Source organism: Porites lutea, chromosome 9 (genome assembly GCF_958299795.1).
Source record: "Porites lutea chromosome 9, jaPorLute2.1, whole genome shotgun sequence".
NCBI classification, from domain to species: Eukaryota; Metazoa; Cnidaria; class Anthozoa; order Scleractinia; family Poritidae; genus Porites; species Porites lutea.
Window position 1 is genome coordinate 30,112,874 of NC_133209.1, and position 25,202 is coordinate 30,138,075.

The 25,202-nt window shown below is 41.7% G+C and overlaps 2 protein-coding genes across 2 annotated transcripts; one reads left to right on the forward strand and one right to left on the reverse strand.

Moving 5' to 3' along the window:
- The first annotated feature begins 3,855 nt into the window (after window positions 1–3,855).
- On the forward strand, window positions 3,856–9,662 carry LOC140947902 (uncharacterized). Its single transcript, XM_073397118.1, has 4 exons — window positions 3,856–4,068; window positions 5,260–5,853; window positions 6,926–7,462; window positions 8,000–9,662. Exons 1-4 carry the CDS (start codon window positions 3,876–3,878, stop codon window positions 8,611–8,613), a joined length of 1,938 nt encoding a protein of 645 aa, XP_073253219.1. The 5' UTR covers window positions 3,856–3,875; the 3' UTR covers window positions 8,614–9,662.
- A 326-nt stretch (window positions 9,663–9,988) lies between these two features.
- On the reverse strand, window positions 9,989–23,253 carry LOC140948393 (ATPase family gene 2 protein homolog A-like). The gene is made up of 14 exons (XM_073397628.1): window positions 23,020–23,253; window positions 21,089–21,210; window positions 19,934–19,976; window positions 18,372–18,409; window positions 16,937–17,016; window positions 16,780–16,838; window positions 15,993–16,595; window positions 15,043–15,172; window positions 14,071–14,254; window positions 13,529–13,722; window positions 12,353–12,590; window positions 11,835–11,918; window positions 10,910–11,089; window positions 9,989–10,577 (listed from the first exon to the last, which is right to left on the reverse strand). Exons 1-14 carry the CDS (start codon window positions 23,222–23,224, stop codon window positions 10,023–10,025), a joined length of 2,715 nt encoding a protein of 904 aa, XP_073253729.1. The 5' UTR covers window positions 23,225–23,253; the 3' UTR covers window positions 9,989–10,022.
- Between the last annotated feature and the right edge of the window lie 1,949 nt (window positions 23,254–25,202).

Consider the following 25,202-nt stretch of genomic DNA (forward strand, 5'->3'; position numbering starts at 1 on the left):
CCCCGACTATTTGCCCCGACTGAAACTCCGGCTGGACTCCGGCCAACCGGCCCCCCAAAGGGCTGGTGGGGGCACTTCTTTATGTGGCCTAAATGGCTGTGCGCCGGCCGTTGCGCCGCTACCCTGCGAGCAGCGGTTCCTTTTTCGTGGCATGAGCTGAGGGTCTCAATGGGGTTAACCGATAGGCGTAAAACGGCCAAAAATTTAGTCGATAGCCGTAAAAATTGAAAAATTTTAACCGTTAGCCGTAAATAGGGTAAAAAAAAAAGTTCACCGTAAAGGAAAGTGTTCCCTGGATTTGTTAGTTTTAAGGAAGGTGCTAAACTCACTTATGGTTGCGTTTTTATTTCCCGGCTACTTTGACTGCGAACGCACGTTAGGCCAAGCGCCTAGCTTTTAGGTGTTGACCTAGGTCACCTAGACCTAGGCTCCATTTCCGCCGCCGCTCTCTCGGGGAACTAATTTTTTCCATAGCGAAAATCTGGCTTCTTGCTGGGGATTAATATTTGAGATTTTCGGGAGGTCGTGCCCTCGAAATACTAGCAACACGCAGAGATGTCACTCTTTGTGAAACACGTCGACGATAAACAACAATTCCATGTAACAATTCCCTGTTTTTCTCTGACGCTACGGCGTCTTCCCAATCTGAGAAAAAAAACTCGCTCGGACCACGTGACCCGAAACGCATCAGCCGCGCGGAATAATGAGGCCTACGGACAAGGCAACGGCAGACAGTCGTTCTGTATAGGCTTCGTTATCATTAAAAACACTGGACACAGGAATTGGTTTACATTGGCCGTTCTCACACTAGAGCTAAAAATGGATTATCCATCTGAGACTAGCCTGTGTACAGTCACCCCCTCCCCCACAGACACTCCTTCTCCCTTCCTCCTTCTGAGGGGAGGGGGCGGCTGTACACAGGCTGCCTGAAATGTATAATCCATCTTCAATTAAATTGTCCGTCAAAATTGACGGAGAAAGCCAGGCGGATTGTTCTGATTCAAAATTAAAACCATTCCATTTTCAAATTAAGACGTATTACCTATCTGACGCGAAATATCAAACGGATAACCCGTCTGACCCGATTAATCCGCCTTTAGTTTGAAAACGGCCATTTCTGTTATAAATGAATGTCGCGCACCGGCCTTGAGTTAAGCGTTTGCGTCAGTCTGTTTTTGCTTTTTCACAAAGATTATTTTTAAATTTACTATTGACATTTGTATGGGTAAAATAATCTTAGAAGTGGAATACTTCATAAAAAGTATGATCTATCAAATGTTAAAATTTTTCAAAAGGATAGTTTGTTTCATCCCGAGATGATCTGAAGACCTTCTTTCGATTTAAAGATACAAAAAATACAGGTTAATTAATATTTAACTCCTTGAAACAAAAGAAATTAATTTTTAACTTTGTTGTTAACCGTAACTGGAAAAAATTAACCGATAGCCGTAAAAGAGCCAAAATTTTAGCTGATAACCGTAAAAGCTACCACCCCATTGAGACCCTCTGAGCTGAGCTGGCGATCCTTCCTAGGAGAGACGACACTCAAGAACGGCATCGTCTCGAAGACCAGACTGACTACCCTTACCTTATTATGGGAAATGAACGCTCCATGAAATTAACACGAATCGTTAAAATTCGCGTTAATTTTGTTGAGCGTTAATTTGCGCGACGTTAATTAAGTGCAACGTTAATTTCCACGCTCTTAATTTCCAGTATTTTAACCCCAATTTTGGAATCTGTCCAGACATTCTTGACACCTAAAAAACATTAACTACTTGCTTTCTTTCTTTCCATTTACCCTTTATTTTCGATCTTTGACAAAAGCTAAGGCGAAGGTTTACAATATTTCGAGTTCATCTTCATCGTTGTCGCTGTCAGAAGTGATGTCAATATCTTCTCCTTTGTCTTAATCGCGTTAATTCCTTTATTATGAAATTCTACCTCCTCTGTCGCGTTAATTTTCTTTATTCGAAAGTCATTTTCCATTAAATTCGCGTTAATTTAAGTCGCGTTGATTTCCAATACCTTAATTTCATGGTGTGTTAATTTCCTATAATAAGGTAATTCTCCAAGAATGCTAATGTAAGGGTTGTCAAACGAATAAGCGTTCCCTTCCTTTGTCGAAGCAAAAAAAGCGCCCCTCTTCCCAGGGGTAACTATTCTTGATGTGGGTGTGCTGCCCGGTTTCCCAAATCCTAAGACTATTTCAGACCAAAACATGTCAATTTTTACACCTGTTTTCACCTCACTTCTAAAATCCATACCCGCTTTCAGACCTGGCCTCTCGATCTGTCTCGAAGCCAAGCCTTTTTCTCTTCCTCCTCGAGTTTGCCCTCTTCTAAGTCCCCACTCGACTAAGCGCAGGGAAGCCAACGTGGTTGCGTAAAGGAGGAAATATAGTAAACGTTTTTTTTTGGTTTTGTTTTGTTTTTTACTTGATGCAGTGACAAGTGGGGCGGACAAACTCGCTTCCGTTACAAAAACGTTTCATCGTCACGAATAATAGTCAAATTTTGGAGAAAAATTTATTCTGGTGATCAAATGAACCCTATCATTTAATAGTTTTGAGTGCAGCTCTAACTTGAAATGGTATACCGCATGGTATAAAAGAAAATTCTCCCAATTTTTACTAGAACGACTTAACAAGAACAAAACAGGCGCGACGTGCCAGAGGAATTAAAACGCGACGGTAATCTTTTTCTCTGTTCAATTAAGAAAAGATAACTACGTTAGATGAAAGCTAGCCGCTTTTAACCCTCTTAACAGCTTTGTATTAAACTGAAATTGTGTGCTGCATTGATATTGAAACTTATGTCAGGGTTATCTCAAAACTTTTTCGAATTCAATCGCGAGCTTCGAGCCAAGAAAAATTTAATACTTGAGTAACATATCTTTCTATCTTCAATCTAACGATTGCTGCATAAAAAATGGGCCTTCCGTTTTTTATGAGACCTTCACTAAACTGACAACAACTGTTGAGGCAAAAGAAATGAATTCGTTTTCATACTGAAGTCGACGTATAGAATTTAACAAATGAAACTACGATTTGACAAGCTGTGGCGGATCTAGGAATATCCCGGACCGCACCCCTTACCCCTCCCCACGTCGTTGGCCTTAGCAAAAAATATAAAACTTGCACTCTACTTTGCCAGAATCATGATGTACATTTCGCAGAATTTGAAACAAGCACCGTTGTCCTGGGTAGCTTTGTTTTACTTTTTACTTAAAGTGAGATTATTGTGTCTTCCGTTACCCTTCCCCCATTCCTCCTCCGTGTTAGTATAAGTTCTTCATCGCATTGTCTTGCCTTCGTTGTTTTTAGTTACAGACGTATTATATCATTTGCAATCCAAAACGTGTTATCAGAACCGGAATTTACCTAAGACATATATCGGAATCTAATGTAACTGTACCCCAAAGCTGATTACTGTATAAAACTCATCAATGCATGCCAAACTAGCCAGTCGGAAGTGCAATACATGCATGTTTTCGCCCCACGGCCATCGGATTCGAGGGCTGTCTAGGGGCCTGACCATTTTTCGGTCTTTCTCTATTACTTTTCTTTAGAAGCTACAGAGCTAAGAATATCCTTGGATGTTCGTCTGCGGTCAAAGCAGATTATTTTTATTGTAGTTTGCCCTCTCAAATCAGAAATCTGACTTCTGTCTAAAAAAAGACGCTAACCGATTTGAATCAGCGTAGAATTAGCCTTTTCAAAAGGCGCACTTCTCTTGACCTAAAAAAGCACGTTATCAGGTTTGAACAGAAGGGTATTGCGTTGTGATTCAGTGCATGATAAGGCGTCACCTTAAACTCCGTGCTCATCGAACACTTCATCAGATGTTGGAAACCTTTTCTATGTTCACACAATCATGAGTTCAGCTAACGGATCATCTCGCCTTCTCGTTTGCTGTTGCTGTGTAACTTTTATCAGTGTGCTTTTCTTTTGTGTCGGTTTTGTGAGATTAGAACTGGAGTTAAGATCTCATACGGAGAGAATCGTAGCACTGGAGCAACAGCAGAAAGTGAACGAGACAGTAAAGGATGCTCCACCCTTGATCGAAGGTAAGCGCCTAATAAAACTGTGCACTCTATCAGCTGCTAGTGAACGATCTGAGTAGTCTGATAGTTCGCCTTCCTTTCTTGCAGTTACCTCTCTAAGGGCTTCTCGAGAGTTTAATTACAAAATTTTACAAAGGGATAAGTTATCGATCACTGTGAGTTCACGCGAAAACTCAATCATGCAAGCGCACTTAAGACGATTTATTACACGTGAAGCTTTCAAATGAGCGACTTCCTTCCGCTTTTGCCATGTATTGGTTCGAGAAAAGCACGCAAAATTTTCCAGTATTCCATGATGACAGACCTTTAAATTATCGAAAAGTTCGGCACAACTCGGTCAGAATTTGGGAAAATAATCGCGGCTTTTAAATCACGTTTTTTTTTTAAAACGAACACAGTTCTGAAAACTTTAAGTGTTAGTACAAATATGAAGGAGAATATACATGCCGAAACAAGTGTACTCTGGAATTTTATCCAACATCATAAAACATCATAGCGCAGAACTAGCTGAGGACTGTGCTTTCTTAGTCTGTAAAACACCATTATTCACTTGGAATTCATGCGCTCTACGCAAAGGAACAACCAGTGCTTTATGATTGGTAGTTGGCTGCATTTTGGAGATTGGATAAGCAGACTCTGAAGTGATATTTTAGCCTTACTTGTGAACGCGCTTCGGCTTCAAACTCTGAGGTTTTTAAAGTTCAGAGAAGTAACTAAGCCTACAAGGCTTTTGGGGTATCAAGTCGAATATTAAAATGAACCAAAACGATCTAGATCGGAATGATTACAATCAATCAAAAGGTGTACCGCGTAATCGATATTATGGTAGTTTCTTGGTTCTGAAGATGGGCGAAATCATCAAATGAAGTAACACAAAAGATTAAAAAGACAGTAAGCAATACCACACCACAGCACAAAAAAGAACCAAGAAAAGTCTGAATCGTTCCGCAACACCAGAAAACACCTGGTATCAATGTTGAAACTCGGGAAAGTGCATTTGAAGTTTATTGTGCTAAATATGGCTCAGATAACAACGGGGTTGTTGTTCTATGATGTTATTGTTAATAGATGATTTTTTTTTAACAGACATGCATGAGACACACTAAAGACACCGCCATGTTATAAATGTGCCGCACGGGCTCACGGCTGCCCCAAAAATTAACATGACTTCGGTTACCTATTTTTATTTTTAAGGAAATGCTCATTCCTTGAGTATGAACTCGAAGCAGTTATCAGCTCATCACAGTAGACGAATTGTTCGGGCGGTTACACCCACGGAAGAAGCAGAAAGTTCTTTAGCTCAAGAGATACAAAAACAGATCAACAAGGCTGTTCACACGAGCACAAGAAAACTCTGCACCAGCAAAGGACAGATTTGTGTTCAAGGTCCCCCCGGGAAAACAGGACCACAGGGACTTCAAGGGCCAATGGGACCCCCCGGTATGAAGGGCCAAAAAGGGGAACCTGGAGAATCGACTTCAACATCTCTGCAGCTATTCAGGGGGCAACCCGGAAGTATTATTTCAACCCCCGAGATTTTGGTCAAGCCCGCAGTAAAAACTGTAACATTGAATGAATCGGCTACGTTTCAATGCTCACCGGAGAGAAACGTTCACGCAACAATATCATGGGCTAAAGAAGGTGGTTCTCTTCCCATCGGACGACATTCCATTGTGAAGGGGACCTTACACATCAAGAATGTGATCGTTGGTGACAACGGGATGTACGTATGTACGATCCGAACTGACCAGGGAACCGCGCAGGCCGCAGTAACACTCAACGTCAGAGGTATGAGCAGAACAATTCAGTGTCATTTTGAGCGTAACACGTCCTCCATTAATAAAGGAAACTGACCCTCGGTTAACACAAAGGGGTAACTGACACCTTAATGAAGCTTCCCATTCCTAAATGAAGGCCTGATCTACCAAAGAAATGACTACTAGTATAGTTAATTAATTGACGTAAGAGTAGTCTTGATTAAATTTAATACCTGCAGTCATTCAAACTGCAATCTACGCGCCGCTCTGATTTTTTCTTAGCGAGTGCTACTAAAGCAGCCAAAGTATATCAAGTTTCATCACACTGTATCATAATGCATTAGTAATTACGCGACTAGTTTCTTTTTCATTCATCTGAAAATTCAACCCTGAACCGTTCAACGTTCATAAATTGAACAAGATCAAAAATGTACGAGGCGGTTTGTCGTCAGAGCCGGAGCGCACAATAAAAAGCGCGGCTGAAGTCAACGTTAAAGTGACTGATGGTAAAAGGTGTAAAACCAGTATCTTACGATTATGACAGTGAACTTGAAAATTCGCGTAAGTCAGTTCTACTGCTCATGTACGCTGTTGTAAGTTACCTTCGAGAACTGTTGAAGTAGCTGCAGAGGTTATGAAAGTCTTTTTTTCTCGTTTCAGCTCCCAACGTTAAACAAATCAACCTTAATTGAATTGAAAATGCCATAATGTTAGACTTTCTGGTCTTCTCGGATAAGGACGAAAAACCGTAGTTCGGTCGTCTCACAGCACACACTGGTTCTTGTGGAATGTAAAAGAGTCCACACAACTGTGTGACAACGATCTTAATATAGGGATAGCCTTATGACTCTTCTTCAAGTGTCGTAATGGCTACCTGTAAACAGTGCCAGTATGTGTGTGTGTGTATGTAATGTGCCTTATAAAAAGAAGGCAATTTTACACCCCAAAACAAAACGCATGGAAACATTCAGAACGTACAGATAACTGGAATGTTTTGACCTCGCATTAGACAGGGTTTTTAATTTAAAAGAAGCAGACCCTGAAAGTGGTCACATGCTTGTAAACATCAGTTGTTCTCGCTGTTTTGTTTTGTTTTGTTGCAGCTCGTCCAGACGTTTCTCTTATCACTGGTCCAATATACGCTGAGAGCGGGAAAAATGTCAAATTGCCTAAATGCCAGACCATTGGATATCCACCTCCAGTAATATCCTGGACTAAACTTTTTGACCAAATTCCCACTGAAAGAACAGTTGTCGAAGGTCAAACATTGACCATAGTAAAAGCTAAGAAGAAGGATGCCGGAACGTATATTTGCTCTGCTACAAATATTATGGGCACTTCGCACGCAATGACAACCTTAATCATCAATATAGTGCCACAGTTTACTGTCAGGCCACCCAAGACGATAGAGCGTTATCTTGGACAGTCAGTTACATTGAACTGCTCTGCAGATGGACACCCAGTACCGAGTATCACGTGGTCACGTTGTAAAGGACACATTCCAGAAGGGCGCGCACAAGTGGAGAGTGGACAACTAAAGATAAACAGTTTGACAGCTGAAGACAGTGACACCTACACCTGTAGAGCTCAGAGCGAGTTAGTTCACGTGGAGACTGAAGTAAAAGTTGTCGTCAAAACTGGTAAGAAGTGATAATTTATAAGAGGTTCTTATAAACGTGTGTTCTATTTCATCCCGATAATGTCATAAAAGGACGTCACCCCATCAATATCATTATTGGTGTTGTAGACGATCGTTGTGTCTATGATTCGATTCTCAAAAGCTCTTTGGAAAGTGTGCCTGTTCTGTTTACTACAATATCGACTGTACTAGTAAAATCTCTAGTTTTTTCGGTGTCCTCTTAAGATAGAATATAGCATCAAATCTAAATGGTAAGACCACATTCTGAGGACTTACACCCCTTTTTTTTCTGGTTTTATAAGAATTGACATACTGTTTCAATCATGCAGCTGTGAAGGTTTGAATGCCACAAGTAATGACCAGGTTTTAACACACGGGTTTTAGTTGTGTTTCTTCTCCGTTTTAATTCGTTTTGCATTGTTTCGGGTTGGGTGAGATGCCAAAAGCAGAAAAATCCGTTTTGGAAAAAGAATAAGTCATTTTAGAAAGCTATTTCCTTCCTTACTTTATTCCCTCTGAATGAATCTCTCTTTTACAGCAAGGGACTGTGCCGAGTTGTTTTCAGCTGGCTTCAAAGAAAGCGGCGTGTACACAGTAAACCCAACCAACAGATCCAGTTTTGACGTGTACTGTGACATGAAGACTGATAGCGGTGGATGGACAGTCTTTCACAAACGCTTTAATGGGTTTGTCGGATTCTTCAGGGGGTGGGACGAGTACAAAAATGGCTTTGGAGACGTTAGAGGAGAGTTTTGGCTTGGAAACGAAAAAATCCATCAACTGACGGAGATTCCGAGCCAGCTGCGTGTAGAGATCAACACCACGTCCGCCGGGTATAAATACGCCAAGTATAGCAATTTCACGGTCACTAATGAAGCATCTAACTACACACTGTTCATTGGGTTTTATTCTGGTACAGCAACTGACAAGCTGACTTATTATAATGAAATGGCTTTTACTACTAAGGACCGTGATAATGACAAACAGAAAAGTTATAACTGTGCTGTGAATAACAGAGGAGCCTGGTGGTACAAAAGTTGTACGTCCGGTTCACACCTGAACGGCAACTATGGAGACAGCTCTTATTATTTTTGGAACTGGTATCTCCACGGAAGTGAAATGAAACTGAAGCCAAAGCTAAAGGCCAAGTGACAGCTAGGGATTACTTGACAAGGGCTCTCTGCGGCAACTTGTTTAAGACAATTGATTTCCCTGAAAATCTGATAGTTATTATGCAACCAACAAGCAACCAACTAGTTCACAAGTTGCCTTTTAAATTGGGAATTTGTTAACGGTTAATCAAAAACTAGAATCATCCTATAATGGTCTCGATTTAAAATAATGTAGGCGTCTTAAGGCAGCAAATTCTTCGTTTGAACACCCAGCTGTAAAAAGACTGAAAATTTGTTGTATAGGTTGTCAATATAGACGTGATAGCCTTCTGTACGTTTCTACTTAAGCCGTATACTAACAAGAAAAAAATGCTCTTTAGAGTGTCAATGTGTTTAGCCCGAAAGTACTAATAATTGGGGACACTAGTTTTTACTTCTCCTACGGGAGACGGGACCGCCATTCTACGAGACCATCCGAGCCACGCGAAGATCTCACCATTTGTAGGGCGAGGGCAGTACCTTCATTTCTCAGTCATTTTAAGGACCTTGAGTTTTGGTCCGGTCCCGGGAATCGAACCCGCGACCTTCCGCTTTGCAGTCAAGCGCTCTACCGACTGAGCTAATCCTGTCGCAGTATAATGGATCTAGAGAGGTCAATAAGATCTGCTAAGTTTAGCCGATTTAAAGTTATTGTTGCTCAAAGCGTATGGAATAACAGTACCAATAGGCGAGTAATTGTAACTTCATAGAAACTTCGATTGTTCAGTTCCTAGCCTCTAATTATTATGGCCACGACCCGAGGGGGCAGGGGGCACTTCCTAGCTTGTTTGGCCTAAACGGATACATGAAACTGAATCGAACAGGGTTTTGTTTTCAGGGTATTGGGTCTTAGATAGGGTGTAAAATTGTGTAAAACAGGGTGATTTTCGTACCGAGGCCCTTAAAAGAGTGTAAAGTTTAGCATTGATTGGTCTACATTTGTAGTACTAACAATTCTTCCCTCCCCCCCAAAAAAAAAAACAACAACTAATACTATGATGTTAGTTGTAATATAATTCTTCATTATGTATGCGAAAAGAAATAAATCAGGGTCATAAATTTAAGTCTCTTGTCTTAAACGGGGTGGCAAGATGAACAATTTTGGTAAAAACTTTTTATCAGAAGCCCATTACCTGAATCAAGATAGTCCTTCGTCCACATCTCTTTTCAAATTGGAATTGGGAGATGCAGACGTTACCTTTTGCACGTTTGCAAAAGTAAACATTCCCGATTAATACGGATATCTGTAATACACCGATATACAATGTAGAATAATAGGTAAAAGGGGTGTCGGTAATCCTTTCCTTGTATAGAATCAGCTGTTCAAAGGGGACTTGGGCGCGCAGGCCATTGGTCCAGTTAGCGCTACTGCCACATTAAAAACATCATTTTTATTTATTTAAAAAGATACTAAATAGAATGAACGCCACTTTCATTCTGGTATCTTTTGTAAAGTTCAATCAACTCCCGGGAAGTTCTAGGTTTCACTACCATAAAAGCTGAATCGAAGTGTCGCCTGTGTACTTCACACGACTCAATGTCTTCTTGTAGCGCAGCTAACGCTGCTTCGCGACACAAAGCAGAAATTTCAGCGCCCGAATACATTTCTGTCCTTTCTGCAAGATCTTGCGACTCTACATCGTTTCCGAGGGGAGTTTTGGCAAGCTGAATTTTAATAATTTCTTTTCTAGCTTCTGTATCCGGGAGTGGAACATAAATGATTCGGTCTATTCTTCCAGGGCGGAGTAAAGCCTTGTCAATCATATCAGGACGATTCGTTGCCGCCACCATTATGACGTCTTTAAGCGTTTCAACACCATCTAATTCTGTTAGCAACTGCGTTAGAACGCGATCTGACACGCTGCAGGCGCCACTGTCTCCACCGCTGCCACGAGGAGCTGCAAGGGCGTCTATTTCATCGAAGAAGACGATGGAGGGCGCTGCTGCTCGGGCTTTTTGAAAAACCTGGCAAGAAAATGAACAAAAATGTGGTTAACTTACACTTTCAGGTAGACGAAGAACCACTACGTGGATGTGCTACCTGCAAATCGTTATTTATTTATCTTTCTCAAACGAACCATAAGGAAACGACACAATCTTTATCAAATGAGTTGACAAAGAAAGGTAGCCACCACACTGAAAAAAGGAGAAAAAAAGGAGGAAAAAAATGAAAAAAGTCGACGTTTCGATTTCTAGCTTGTCTAAGAGCGAGGCCAGCAATTGAAATTTCTGTCTGAAGAAGGTGGTTTGGATGATAAACTAAGGCCCGTTCAAACGTCGAACTAGGAAAAGCTAACCTGTCTGACAGCTCTCTCAGACTCGCCAACCCATTTACTAAAAAGCTCAGGACCCTTCACGGCTAAGAAATTAAGTCCACTCTCTGTAGCCAACGCTCGTGCTACAAGGGTCTTGCTGCATCCTGGAGGTCCGTACATCAGGATTCCCCTTGGAGGGCTGATACCAAGCCGCTTAAATGCCTGCAAAAAGATCAAATCAAATCAAAAACATGCAATTTGATGGTCACGAGCTAGCATACCGACCGGGCAAGCACTTTAACGATCTATGTTTTCTGACTGGCTGAACGGTAAGATTCACATAAGTTGGCACTGCCTTCCTTGCACATTTTGCAATACAGAAGCAGAAAATATAATCTTACCCAGACCTCACTCCTCACTTGTCCCCAGCCCGCGTCTTATCATTTGCAGGCGGTCAAGGAAAGGCCACGGGAGGCTACTACAAGGCGCGGCGGAGGCTCTCCCACGCGCATCTTCCAAGCGGGAAGAAAGACAACTGGGGAAGGGTCAGTCCCCACAGCGCTGTTTGAAAAGTGTATAAGGGAAAGTTCACAGTGCTGTGTTTGGCTTGCCTTGTTATTCCGTTCGTTGATGAGGTAAAAAAATTGTAAATGGCTTTTTTACCCACGAAGCACTTAAGAGTTCACATGAACTCGTTTAAACGTGTCCGTGCGTTCCAGATCGAATTGGAATTTGGAAGTGTTGGTTTTTGAAGAGAGGGGAAAACCATAGTACCTGGAGAAAAACCTCTCGGAGCAAGGGAGAGAACCAACAACAAACTCAACCCACATATGGCGTCAACGCCGGGATTTGAACCCGGGCCACATTGGTGAGAGGCGAGCGCTCTCACTACTGCGCCGCCCTTGCCCCCTTGAAAGTGTTAAAGTGAAAGTGTTAAAGGAAGGGGTGGGTAGGTTGTTATCCTCACCTCTGGGTGTTTTAGGGGCCATTCCACTGCTTGCATTAGTTTTTGTTTGATAACAGCGTTTCCTCCAATGTCATCCCAACGAACCTAAAATATGGTTAACAACAAAACAAAATATGTTGATTACCAATACAGTGGAACTTAAAAATCAAGACTGCAAAAAAGTATATTACGATCGACAGGAATAGTGCCGTTGTGTGATACATGCAACACAAAGAAAGTTTAAGGCAAACATGGACAGACAAGGTGAGTGTAAAGTGAGGGAAAGTTAACACTCCCCTTTTTCTTCCGTGCCAATTCAAGGCCTATCATGTGGCTAGCTAGTATCGCACTTCTCTCAACTCTCTTATTGCCACTTTGTGACTAAAGGAACAGCGACTAAAAAACTGCATAGAAAAAACTAAAACTGACATTCTGATCGTTAGTCTTAGTCACAACAAACAAGGAAACAGTGAAATGCGCGTGTTTCATATCAAGCTACTCTCACCCGGCAAGGTTCAATCACACTCAAGGGTACCCACCTTAGGAACATCGATGGCAACTTCTCGCATAGCACTGGGTCCAACCTGCGCAAACGCGGCGATGACGTCATCTCTTGTAACCAGAAGGCTATCCTTGAGAGTCTCTTCGTCGACGGTACTATTAAGAGATGACGTCATCTCCTGCTTTGCTAAACAGCGTTTGAATGCCTTTAACCCCGCCTCTTTACACACGGCAGCAAGATCAGCTCCTACGTAACCATGTGCCATTTCTGCAAACCTGTCAAAGAAAACAGACAAGCTTTAGAGTATGATAGACGTTATAGGTGCACTCATGTCCGGGTGCTGAGAGGGCATAAGTTATTGAGTAATTTAGCTGAAGGATATGGTCTCGAGCAAGGTACTAACCACCTACAATCGACCCCTATCGAACCCAGAAGTACTTAATCTCTTAAAGGAAATACAAGACTATTTTAAGTTATAATATATAATTTTATAAGGGGGCTGGGTTAAGTTTGTGAATTTTTGAGTTCAACATGTTTAACATTTATTTATGTGTACTTAGATCTAAACTATTATTGACAGCCCTGACACGTGCAATGTGAAAAGCACAGACAAATTCGTTATTGACCAAGCTTGTTTGGTGAGGATGGTTGTATACTGGCCAAAGTTTTTTTGGTTCGCGTTTTTGGCTCGGAAAACTTCATTGTATTTTTTTCACCAGAAAAGTTAGCACAGTTATTTTTATTGAAGTAGGTTAAACCCTTTCCCGAGGGCAGAATCGTAAAACGTCTAACATTTGATAACCTGTTTCCGCCACTACGAAATTTTCGTAGAAGAATGACGACGGCTATCACGTTTTCCCGCCAAACTGACGCTGGTTCACGCGCGCGCACTACTTAGTATTAATAAAATCGCGTTCTCATAGTCGTCCTTGTCTTAGAATCTAAAGGACTCTAATATCGCGGAAAAAAAAAGAAAAGAAAAGAACGAGGACACATTAAGTCATCTTGAGCGAATAAGCTCAAGTTAGTCATTAAAGGATTTATTATATGGGCAAAGCAAAATCTGTTTTGCGTGAAACGGGTGTGATGAACCCTTCTTGTCCGCTCAAGCGGCCAATCAGAATGCAGTATTATCTTCATCTTGCCCGCTCCGCGCGCGTGAAACCAGCCATATAATACATCTAATTCTTATCCAACATCCCTTATTTATTACCTGGCAAATTCCTCCTCCGTGAGGCTATGTGTCACAGTCCTCAAAAGCGTTCTCAGAATATCCTCACGATCAACAGCATTAGGGATGCCGATCTCAATCTCTCGGTCCAGTCTCCCGGGTCTGCGGAGGGCTGGATCCAAGGCGTCTGGCCGGTTGGTGGCCGCCAATACAAGCACGTGACCAGATAAGAAATTCTAGGAGAAAAAAAACGAGACAAAGCGATGTTTCATGTACAGGTTTGCCTGAGAAAACAACCGACATTTCGCGACGCCACCACTGGTGTCCTCGCGAAAATTATGACGACTGAGAAACGAGCGTAGAGAATTCAACATTGATGTAGCCTGCGAGCAAGCTTTCCTCTGCCCCTCGAGGCTTCGCCGCTCGCTCGCGCGTTCTCGCGAGACTCGTTTCACTCGCCCAAATAGGAGAGCTTGCTCGCAGGCTAACATTGATGGAGCGTTACTACCCAGAACTGGGTAGAGCTTCTGATGGGTTGAGACAAAAAGTGTTGGGATTTACTTGCTGACTTAAGGTCAACTTACAGCTGAAGTAGCTCCGTCCATAAGGGTAAGCAAGGTGGCCACGACTCTCTTCTCAAACTCGTTCTGTACTTTGTCCCTCTTGGGACATAAAGCATCAAGCTCATCTATGAATATAATACTAGGAGCCTTCTCCTGGGCCTCGCGGAATATGTCCCTCAGACGAGCCTCTGTCTCACCGTAATACCTGTCAGGAAAAAATTGAAAGAATTGCTTTGAATGCGATACATAAATTTGATTTAAAGTTTATACAGTGGACATCAACCTCACGACCACTCTATTGACATGTCACCTGCGAGAGCATCCGGTTAGCGACGACCGGAAATACGTCTGCGGTTCGCAGGCTAATTGACATGACCACTTTGGAATTATGACCATAAATCTTGTGGACCTGACGGATCAATTTTAGATTTCTGGGAAACTGCTCACCTACCCCTCCCCTAAGCTAACATTAACACTCACTTCTCACTTAGGGCAAAATGATGACTTAGGGGAGGGGTAGGTGGGCAGTTTCCCAGAAATCTAAATTGCTCCGACCTAACTTCACGAACTCAAGTCAGCGTTACCGACAGAAACCTTGATAATTTGACCAGGTTTTCCTTGGCCCTTCGGCGGTCATAATAACAAGGTTTCACTGTAAAAATAACTCTTTTTAAGATGCAAGAGCAGAAAAGCTAACAATCACATATCTTGGTATAATGAATACATGTACTACAGGCACTGTTATTGGACGTTATTAGCTATGATCAATTTACGTACAGACACGCGGATGAAGTTAGGAGAAAATTATTTTCTTTGTTTTGTCCAGCACAGCATGTAGTTGTGTTGTAAAAACATTAGTGGCACACTCGCTTGTAGTTCGTGTGCCACTTTTTGGTTCTTACCACATTATGCTGCCATCTGTGATCTAAAACTGAACAGGTGCATGACAACATGGAATCTTCTTGTTAAATAGATTGAGATGATATTACGGACCTACTTAGAATATCAGGGCCGTTGATACAAATAAAGTGTGCACCAGACTCCCCAGCCACAGCTTTTGCAATAAGGGTTTTCCCTGTACCTGAAGGACCATGCAGCAGAATTCCACGTGGAGGTGGGATGCCTGAAATAAATAACACATGTAATAATGACAAAAGTCACACAAAAATAGCTAGACTCTAAGGAATGTATAGAGGAAGTAGTTAGTCTTTTGGTCAACTTAAAACAAAGAGAGAGAAAATAGCTAACGCACATAAAAGCAAAGACCTCCGGCCCTTTAACTTTCGTGCCTACCCGGTTTCAAGTTACTGTTGCTAACCCAAGTAAACCTTACCTTAAAAAAAAATAGCAGTAGTTCTAAAACTCTTACATTAACTTTAGGTTGACAGCTAAACAGGACGCACTTGTAGGTCACTGGCCATTTAAATCACATTAGCAATCTATTACGCTGGTCAACTGGTGTTCCTCATAAGACCACCTTAACTGCTAATAAAATAACATTCTAACAACAATGTTTTAAAAAACTGCAATAAAATTAATGCTAGATGATGTAAATGTTCATTTTCTTGTTTTCCTTGGTTTAAATTTTCTCTTTCTTTGTTCAAACTCATTATCATTCACATACCAAAAAAGCTACCCTTTCTCTCAATGGCAACGGCTTTTAGCATTGCAACTGTCAGAAGGTAAGTGAATGCCTTTACAAATTCTAAAAGCCATGCATCTGGAAAACATCTGCTCGCAGGGTAGCAAGCAAAAAAAATTATGCCAGGGATATAATTATTTTACTTTTAACAGAAAGTACCAAAAAGAGCACCCTACTAGCCTACAAGCAGGCTCCCTGGGGCACTCTGGCAATGAGGCAAAACAGGAGGGAGAGGGCCCTGCAAAGCTTTCCCGCAGGTTACATCTCATAGCAAAAACTGAATATTATCCACAATACTTACCATGACTTGTGAACATCTCTGGGTGTTTTAATGGAAGCTCAATCATTTCACGCACTAGTTTAACCTGTTTCTGTAGTCCTCCGATGGAATCAAATGTCACTTTTGTCCTTGAGTCATTATCATTGCCATGACTTGATCCATGTGCATGAATTAATAATTGTGTTTCTTCAGGAGATATGTAATAAAATACTGATTGACTACCATCTTGATTACATTGTTGAAATTGAAGTTCTATGCTTGACTCCACCTCAAGCTGCTGAGTTTGATTATTCAATCCTATAGTTTCTGCTTTACTTCCACTTCTGCCGAAATCTTTCTCATGACTATTTGGTCGGCAAGTAGATGTGACTTTCTCACTATGTATAGAATCGTCATCCTTTGAAAAAGACAACACCACTTGTGTATTGTCTGTTGAAGTACTGTTTAGCTTTAAAGCTTCCAGATGGTTTTCAAGTTCCACAGTTGTACTACCACAAGACTGTGTTGAAGAAATTGGTTTCTTAGATGTGGGATAGGATCCCCTTACTGATGTAACTAAAAGTTGTCTTTGTTTGCCATAGAACTGAACTTGTACTTTGTGTCCAGGAAAAACAAAGTGGTTGCCTGATAAATGAGTGTAATTTACAATATCAGATCAACAAATAAAGAACCCAAGACAACAGGCACAGCAAAGCAGAGCAAATCTAGTGGGGGTTCAGGGATTTTGGGGAAGCCAAAAAAAAAAAACACTTAAGGTACTGCAAAAGGTCATGTAGTCAGAGGTGATTTAATTTTTGTTTGTACTTACCTAGTTCATGGAGACAATATTCAATAAACAGCTGGTTTATATCAAATTCAACAGCAACGCTGAAAGCAGGATACAAATCAACATAAATACATTGTTTTTTATGTACGGTTACATGAATCACATACTGAAATAATTTGCTTGTTAGTTTATATCTCACCACAACTCAAGTTCCACTTGCGCAGCATGCAGACAGAGTTGTTTTAATGGAATAATGCTGATGATATCTCCCACTGTAAACTAATAGAAAAACAAAATCATTTCTTTTATAGTTTTTATTTATTAATTACCATATTTGTTTGATTAAACGCCCAAACTTAAATTAGCACCCAACTCGAATAAGTGCCCATCCTGTATGGAGGAAAAATTATAAAGCGCTCAGCCTCTACTGCTACTGACAATATAAATATACCATCATTATTATATAGATACTGACAAAATACCAGAATTTTTCCTTTTACTGAAAAATCATATCTTCATCGCGTGCAGTGAAGATACTATTTTTATCTTTCACGTGTGAGGATATTGGTGTCACCATGGATACTAACATGATTAGCCAATTACAAGAGAGCTTCCCGCTCTATTATTCTCTATTATTGTCTTTATTTCTCCTTTATAACTTTATATCCAAGTTTCATAACATTTTTGTGACAGACATTTTGCCATAGGTGACCACTTTATTGCACTTTTTTGCTGTTTCGAAAATGAATTTAAAAAAAGGTTGTGTTTTATGTAGGAATTTCATGAGTATCTATAAAATAAACAGAACAGTACATGGCCGCTTGGGGATACGAATTTTATCTTTGAGTGCTGAAAGTATCTCTCACTCATTCGCTTCGCTCATTCGTGAGAGATACTTTCAGCACTCGAAGATAAAATTCGTATTCCCGTGCAGCCATGTAATATCCTCTATTTTTACCAGCCCTTACGAAAAAATTAATTCATAGTACAACTGTACCTTTGAACAGCTGCTTCTTATCTGTTACAGTGTACATTGTGTATATTTATAGCTCCAAAGGTTTGTGTATAATCAGGGTGGAAAGAAAATCATTTTTTCCCGCTTGCCATTCGGGCAAGCTGAAGCTAGCATTTACCAGCTCAAACGTCATTTCAACTAGCCCCAAAAGCTTTTTGACAAGCAGAATTGATTCCACAGTTCTCCATCAATTTGAATTTCTCAAAAAACATCACTTGCCCATCGGGCAAGTTAACCCTTTCAGTGCCAAGTGTGAACAAGGGCAAAAGTAAAAACAAATTCCCAAATTTGGTTTTCCAAAATTTTGGAATCAAATAGCACCATTTAAAAGTACAAGTAGAGAGTTTTCATTTGAATGGTCACATCATAGGATTTTGTCCACAGACTCAAAAGTCATAACTACCTTAAGGGACTCCAACATTCACTCTGGCTGAGTGAAAGGGTTAAGAACCGAATTCACTAGCCTGAAAGCAAAATCCACTGGCCCATGGTTATTGGACACTACTTTCTTTGCACGCTGATAATATTGCAAATAATTATGTAAATATAGTAAACACTGATCATCACTGGAAACAAAACAATTCAAGCCATAAAACAATAAACAAAGCTTTCTTCATACCTGGCCATTGAGAAGAGACAGTGGTGTTAAAACAGCACCTACAAAAATAGTAAGATAGCAGTATAACCTTACTCTGCTTACAGTGTATGATTGTATAGCTTAGCCAACTGTTTTTTGAGATTTCCTCAAAAGATATAGATGCCAAAAGTCCACTATTAATGCATATCAAAAGGAGCTAGTCTAACCAGTGACGTTGAACTCAGAAGTGACCTGAATAGATCTAGTCTATAGAAAGAAGTAGAGGTAGAAAAAACTTATTCAATTTGAAAGAGCTACTCAGTGATTGCTCAATCATCCAAGCTAAAAGCTCAATTTAAAAAATGCTGGACAACCTAATATAATACAAAACAAAAGAAAATTAATATTGATAACTATGAACAAAGAAGACCTTACAAACTTGAAAAGATAAAAATAATCTTAGATAGATCAAATTCTACACTGGTGTAGAGTGAAAAATTAGACATTCCTGATCTAATTTCAAGTAAACCTATCAAAATATTCAAAAAAGCCAGAGAGCTACGACGCCACAACAATTTCATGGGTCAGGGCGAAAGTGTCCTTTGCAATTTTGCGAAGCGCCCTCCTATGCCTAAGGGGATCGAGAACCCCGATAAGGCGGAACTTAGATGTTAAGGACAGGGATCTAGAAATAGAGAAGGATCAAGCAGGACTTCCCTAGACTCAACAGCTATAGATGCTTTATTAATTGTCTTTATTTTATTTTATTTTATTTTATTTAAACAGTTGAAAGAAACTTTTGAATTTTAGAGGCTGACAGTTTTCTTTTATTGAAATGAAATGTTTTCAATTTGAATAAATTTTTCTTAGTTAAATGAACTCTTTCTAAGCTAAATTAAGTGCTTTTTAAAATCGACAGGAATTGTAAATTAATATTGTTTTGAATGAATATTTTTTTCTTTTTTTCAAGTAAATTAATCGTAAATAGGATTTTAATAGTTAGTATTGTTGTCAATAAAAATTTTTTCATTATTATAAAAAAAAAATCAAAATATTCAAAAAACTAGTCCTGAGAATACGTCAAAAAATAATGGAAAACAATAAAACTACATGCAGACTCAAACCAAAGTCATTTTGAGAAAAAAGTGAAACTTGGCAAGAATACCTATAAGGGATACTGAGATTATATACTAGTTGGCTCAGCTTAACATTTTTATAATCAAGAGAAATTGAAGGGAGCCCAGTGCTCTGAACGTGAAATCCAGTGCACCCAGGATATGATTTCTATGAAAAGTCCAACATTTTCTAGTCACACATCAGGTGCAAAAGTTAAGCACCAGGGGCCACCAGGCACTGCTGAAGCACAGTCCTTAATAATTATAATTACTTTCAAAATTACAATTCACAGAACAGTTTTTCAGTACATCATGATTCACGAAAACCAAAAATGGTAGATCGCGGCGTCACAAAAATAAATGTAAGCTTGCCCCGTCTTCTCTCATAGGACAATGATTTGAGAAACTGAAGACAAAGAAAAATTTAAACCACGACAACTGTGCACACAGCAGGTGTATTGAGTTTTGTATGTGATAGTATATACTTACACTCAGGTGATACTCCTGAAGCGGGCCATACCAGGCACACTATCTGAAGAAAACAGACAAATCATGTTATTCATACCAAGGAGGGAGTTGATCCAGAAAGATGGGATCTTGGGTTGGAAAGTTTGTGGAGTAATGAACGATGAAACCATTTCACGGTGTTTAATAAACTAAACCAAGAGAATTGCATACTTAAAAAAAAAATCCTGGAAGGGCTGGTTACCCACAGTAAAATTTATGGTAAAAGTGACCACTTAGTACCATTCCAAACAGAACAATTGCACTTTTTAGACATGTTTTTCTCCAGCGCTACAGCTGATTATAACATGGGTGCCTACACATAAGAGGGCTCAAAGAGGAAGTCTGACATCTACATTACATGATAGACACTACTGAGGAATACTCGGCTGGAGAGCATTAGAGCCTGAGCCTTATGAGGTCAGTTTTCTTTCCATCATCTCCTAGGCATCAACCAGAAGTAATAAGAAAGGATGTAAGCATTGAAAGAGAACAATCCTGTGTGTACGGTATATTTTTTTGATATCAAAATCACCCAAATAATCCCTCCGTTACATTACTCTACCATTCTTGCACTATTCTCGTCCTCCATGAGAGGTAGCCGTTTATGAGAATCAAACAACAGGGAATCTCTTTCAAGAATAGGTTCATCCTTAAAGACTTTTTCAAAAAGAATCTATGCATCCAGTTTTTATTAAGCCATAATGCATATTATGTATGTTTAGTTCAATGTTGTCACTTATTATTAATAAGTCTATTTACATACTCTGGGTTATGTAATACACATAGTACAGTAACTACAGACAACACACTATGTGTCAATCAACAAATTGCTTTTGAAAGGTTTGAAAAACTTGACAATATAATTACCGGTATATACCCCATATTCAAAGGAGCACAAAATGATAAAATCAATATACTTAAAATATGAAGGATTTATGTTGTATGATTTCTGCCGACTTTAACATCAACATCATATGTTACAATGTACGTGAGAGAGCACTACATTATGTACATCTGTAAATCTTTGAACTTTGGGTGGTTCTTTATAGGAGGCTGTTCAACTATATCTTCAACCATAATAATTATTATCCTCTATAATATTATTCATGTAATAACTAAGAAACTCCAAGTGTTTACCTTTTGAGATTTCTTTTCTGACTTTACCAACACCCTTTTGCCAATAGGCAGATGGCATTCCTTCATTGTATGGCTGTTAAGCAGTATAATATCATTTCTAGAGGACAGTGGTAACTTACTATCTGTTAGAGAAAATAGATAATTTAAATTTACCCGTTCATGCCTCCGTCTTTAGAATGCCTCCTAACTACTAAATGCCCCCTCTCGGACCCCTTAATTTAGAGACATGCCCCAGGCATCTATTAGGTCATTTATGGTAGGTGTGAGTGAGGGTCTGCAGGTGTGGATGCAGGTGCAAGTTCAGGTGCGAGAGTGTAGGTGCACTGTCTGATAACATCATTATGGGGCCAATTTATTAAAACTTTTACAGGTGTACACTGTAATTTACAAGTGGCTATTGTTTCCATACTTTAAAACAAAAGCTACAGTTGGAAATTACACTTGTAAAAGTTTTAATAAATTGACCCATGGTATTGCAGTTTGTGTTGCAATTTCATCAGGGGCACCTGAAAACAGTTTTCTGTAATATATCTCTATGGAGAAGCAAAAATGGCCTAGGATTTTCTGTAGCTTGAGGAAAGCTAAAAATTTCTAGATGACTGTTCTGGTCATGTACAATTTTTGAAGCTTACCTAGTACATTCCCCACGATTTTCTGAAGTTTAATTTTTCACATGTCACCCCTCATGTAGAGTGCTGAATGCAGAACACCTAATGGCTCTGAAGTTTGGTGTTAAGGGTTAGGAAACTAAGTCAAAGTGAATCAAGTTTCAGCTCAGTTTTCCAAGTATCAAGACCCTTAACAAAACCTGACTCACTAAACTTCAAGTCATTTGGCATTCTGCATTTGGCGTTCAGTGAACTGCAGGACACTGAATGACTCTGAAAATTAGTGTGATTAGGGTTAGCAAACTCAGTTAACGAAGTTTTAGGTCCCTTTTCCAAGTTAAATGACCCTAAATGGAACCTGATTCACTCAGTTTGCGAACGGCAACCACTAAACTCAGAGTCATTTGGCATTTGGCATTTGGTGTTCTGCATTCAGCGTTCAGCATTCTGCAAAATACCTCCTACCGAATCGAAGTCATTTCTACGTATCTGATGGAACCTAATGGACCTTTAAGTCTTCAAAATGTTTTGGCTTGCTCTTTTCAATCATTTCTGCCAATTAATTGTTATAGGACAGTATGAGGCTGGCAAACTATAAAAGACGTCATCAGACTACACATGCACAGCCAACCTCTACCTGTACCTCCATCCACACCTTTAAACCTGCACTGACCTGGAACTGTACACCTGCAAATGAGAGTGTAAACCCTCCCTCCAATTTCTGATTTCATAAATTAGCTCTGCACTTCTTGAGAAAACAATCCAATAACCAGTAAACACTGCCATATTGCTGGTTAAGCATTTTTCAGCCATGATTCATACAGAACAAAACACATGATCAAAAACAAAGAAATACAACTGACACACTGATCATACAAGGTAGGCGATTCAACAAACAAGTTATTGTACAGTGGTGTAACCTGACCAAACCTGTCAAGTAATCTACAGGCGAGTGGACTTAAGACCAGCGATTCAACTGAATTGAATGCTAGGAAACTGCACGTGGTGTTAAGAGGAAAAGCAGTTGGGCATAAAAAGTTAACGTCAATGATAAATTAAGCAACTTCGTATCTCAAGGTTCCCAGATACCTAGTTTTTGGCTTTGCCCAAAGCTATTTGAAAGTGACGGTACAAGGTTTTCCTTGATTATCAATGCTAAATTTAAAAAATCCCCCTTCAGGCGATTGCCTAGTGGCACTTACTTCACTAGCCTTGTGCCAAAACTGTCTTGAATACAAAAACTAAAATAACAGCCTAAAAGTAAAGAAGACGATTTCAAGTTGCGTCTTCACGACTTTTAGCTCTATTTCTAGGTTAACTAACCTGACAGAATTGTTGATATATTCTTCTCGGCAACAACGGCGTGGAGGCAGCCATCTTGGATGAAAGCGTGGTCAGAAAGTGGTTGAGAGCACTCTGCTTCCGAATCCCGAGTACAATTCACCAAGTGCTCATTGAGATGGCAAAAATAGAGAAGTCTACCACATAAATTACATAAAAGCCAATTTTCTTGCCTTTTCTTGCTCATTATTTTTCCGCCATCACTGGTCTCTTTCAAACGAGAACACTGCTACGCCTTACATGACGTTCTAATTGGAAAAAACTGACCGCTGAAAAAAAAAACAAAAAATGAAACTTCTCCACTAAGAGGACATGTGACATCGTTTTTATGAAAATGAAAGTTATATGATTGTGCCTTCGACAAACCATTAATGGGTCATATCTTAAACAAAATTATACCAATTTAGATTTCCAAACCCGCACAATTTTCTTAAAATGAGTAAGTTCGTACCTAGTCACGTGACCAAAATGTGATTTTAAAATTATGAATTACCTCTTTCTGAACAAGGGAAAAGTTGAAAAGATAATGTCCCACTTAGTCCCCAGGGCTCTGCCCCCATTTGGGCGGAGCACCTAGTCCCCAGGGCTCTGCCCCCATTTGGGCGGAGCACCTAGTCCCCAGGGCTCTGCCCCCATTTGGGCGGAGCACCTAGTCCCCAGGGCTCTGCCCCCATTTGGGCGGAGCACCTAGTCCCCAGGGCTCTGCCCCCATTTGGGCGGAGCACCTAGTCCCCAGGGCTCTGCCCCCATTTGGGCGGAGCACCTAGTCCCCAGGGCTCTGCCCCCATTTGGGCGGAGCACCTAGTCCCCAGGGCTCTGCCCCCATTTGGGCGGAGCACCTAGTCCCCAGGGCTCTGCCCCCATTTGGGCGGAGCACCTAGTCCCCAGGGCTCTGCCCCCATTTGGGCGGAGCACCTAGTCCCCAGGGCTCTGCCCCCATTTGGGCGGAGCACCTAGTCCCCAGGGCTCTGCCCCCATTTGGGCGGAGCACCTAGTCCCCAGGGCTCTGCCCCCATTTGGGCGGAGCACCTAGTCCCCAGGGCTCTGCCCCCATTTGGGCGGAGCACCTAGTCCCCAGGGCTCTGCCCCCATTTGGGCGGAGCACCTAGTCCCCAGGGCTCTGCCCCCATTTGGGCGGAGCACCTAGTCCCCAGGGCTCTGCCCCCATTTGGGCGGAGCACCTAGTCCCCAGGGCTCTGCCCCCATTTGGGCGGAGCACCTAGTCCCCAGGGCTCTGCCCCCATTTGGGCGGAGCACCTAGTCCCCAGGGCTCTGCCCCCATTTGGGCGGAGCACCTAGTCCCCAGGGCTCTGCCCCCATTTGGGCGGAGCACCTAGTCCCCAGGGCTCTGCCCCCATTTGGGCGGAGCACCTAGTCCCCAGGGCTCTGCCCCCATTTGGGCGGAGCACCTAGTCCCCAGGGCTCTGCCCCCATTTGGGCGGAGCACCTAGTCCCCAGGGCTCTGCCCCCATTTGGGCGGAGCACCTAGTCCCCAGGGCTCTGCCCCCATTTGGGCGGAGCACCTAGTCCCCAGGGCTCTGCCCCCATTTGGGCGGAGCACCTAGTCCCCAGGGCTCTGCCCCCATTTGGGCGGAGCACCTAGTCCCCAGGGCTCTGCCCCCATTTGGGCGGAGCACCTAGTCCCCAGGGCTCTGCCCCCATTTGGGCGGAGCACCTAGTCCCCAGGGCTCTGCCCCCATTTGGGCGGAGCACCTAGTCCCCAGGGCTCTGCCCCCATTTGGGCGGAGCACCTAGTCCCCAGGGCTCTGCCCCCATTTGGGCGGAGCACCTAGTCCCCAGGGCTCTGCCCCCATTTGGGCGGAGCACCTAGTCCCCAGGGCTCTGCCCCCATTTGGGCGGAGCACCTAGTCCCCAGGGCTCTGCCCCCATTTGGGCGGAGCACCTAGTCCCCAGGGCTCTGCCCCCATTTGGGCGGAGCACCTAGTCCCCAGGGCTCTGCCCCCATTTGGGCGGAGCACCTAGTCCCCAGGGCTCTGCCCCCATTTGGGCGGAGCACCTAGTCCCCAGGGCTCTGCCCCCATTTGGGCGGAGCACCTAGTCCCCAGGGCTCTGCCCCCATTTGGGCGGAGCACCTAGTCCCCAGGGCTCTGCCCCCATTTGGGCGGAGCACCTAGTCCCCAGGGCTCTGCCCCCATTTGGGCGGA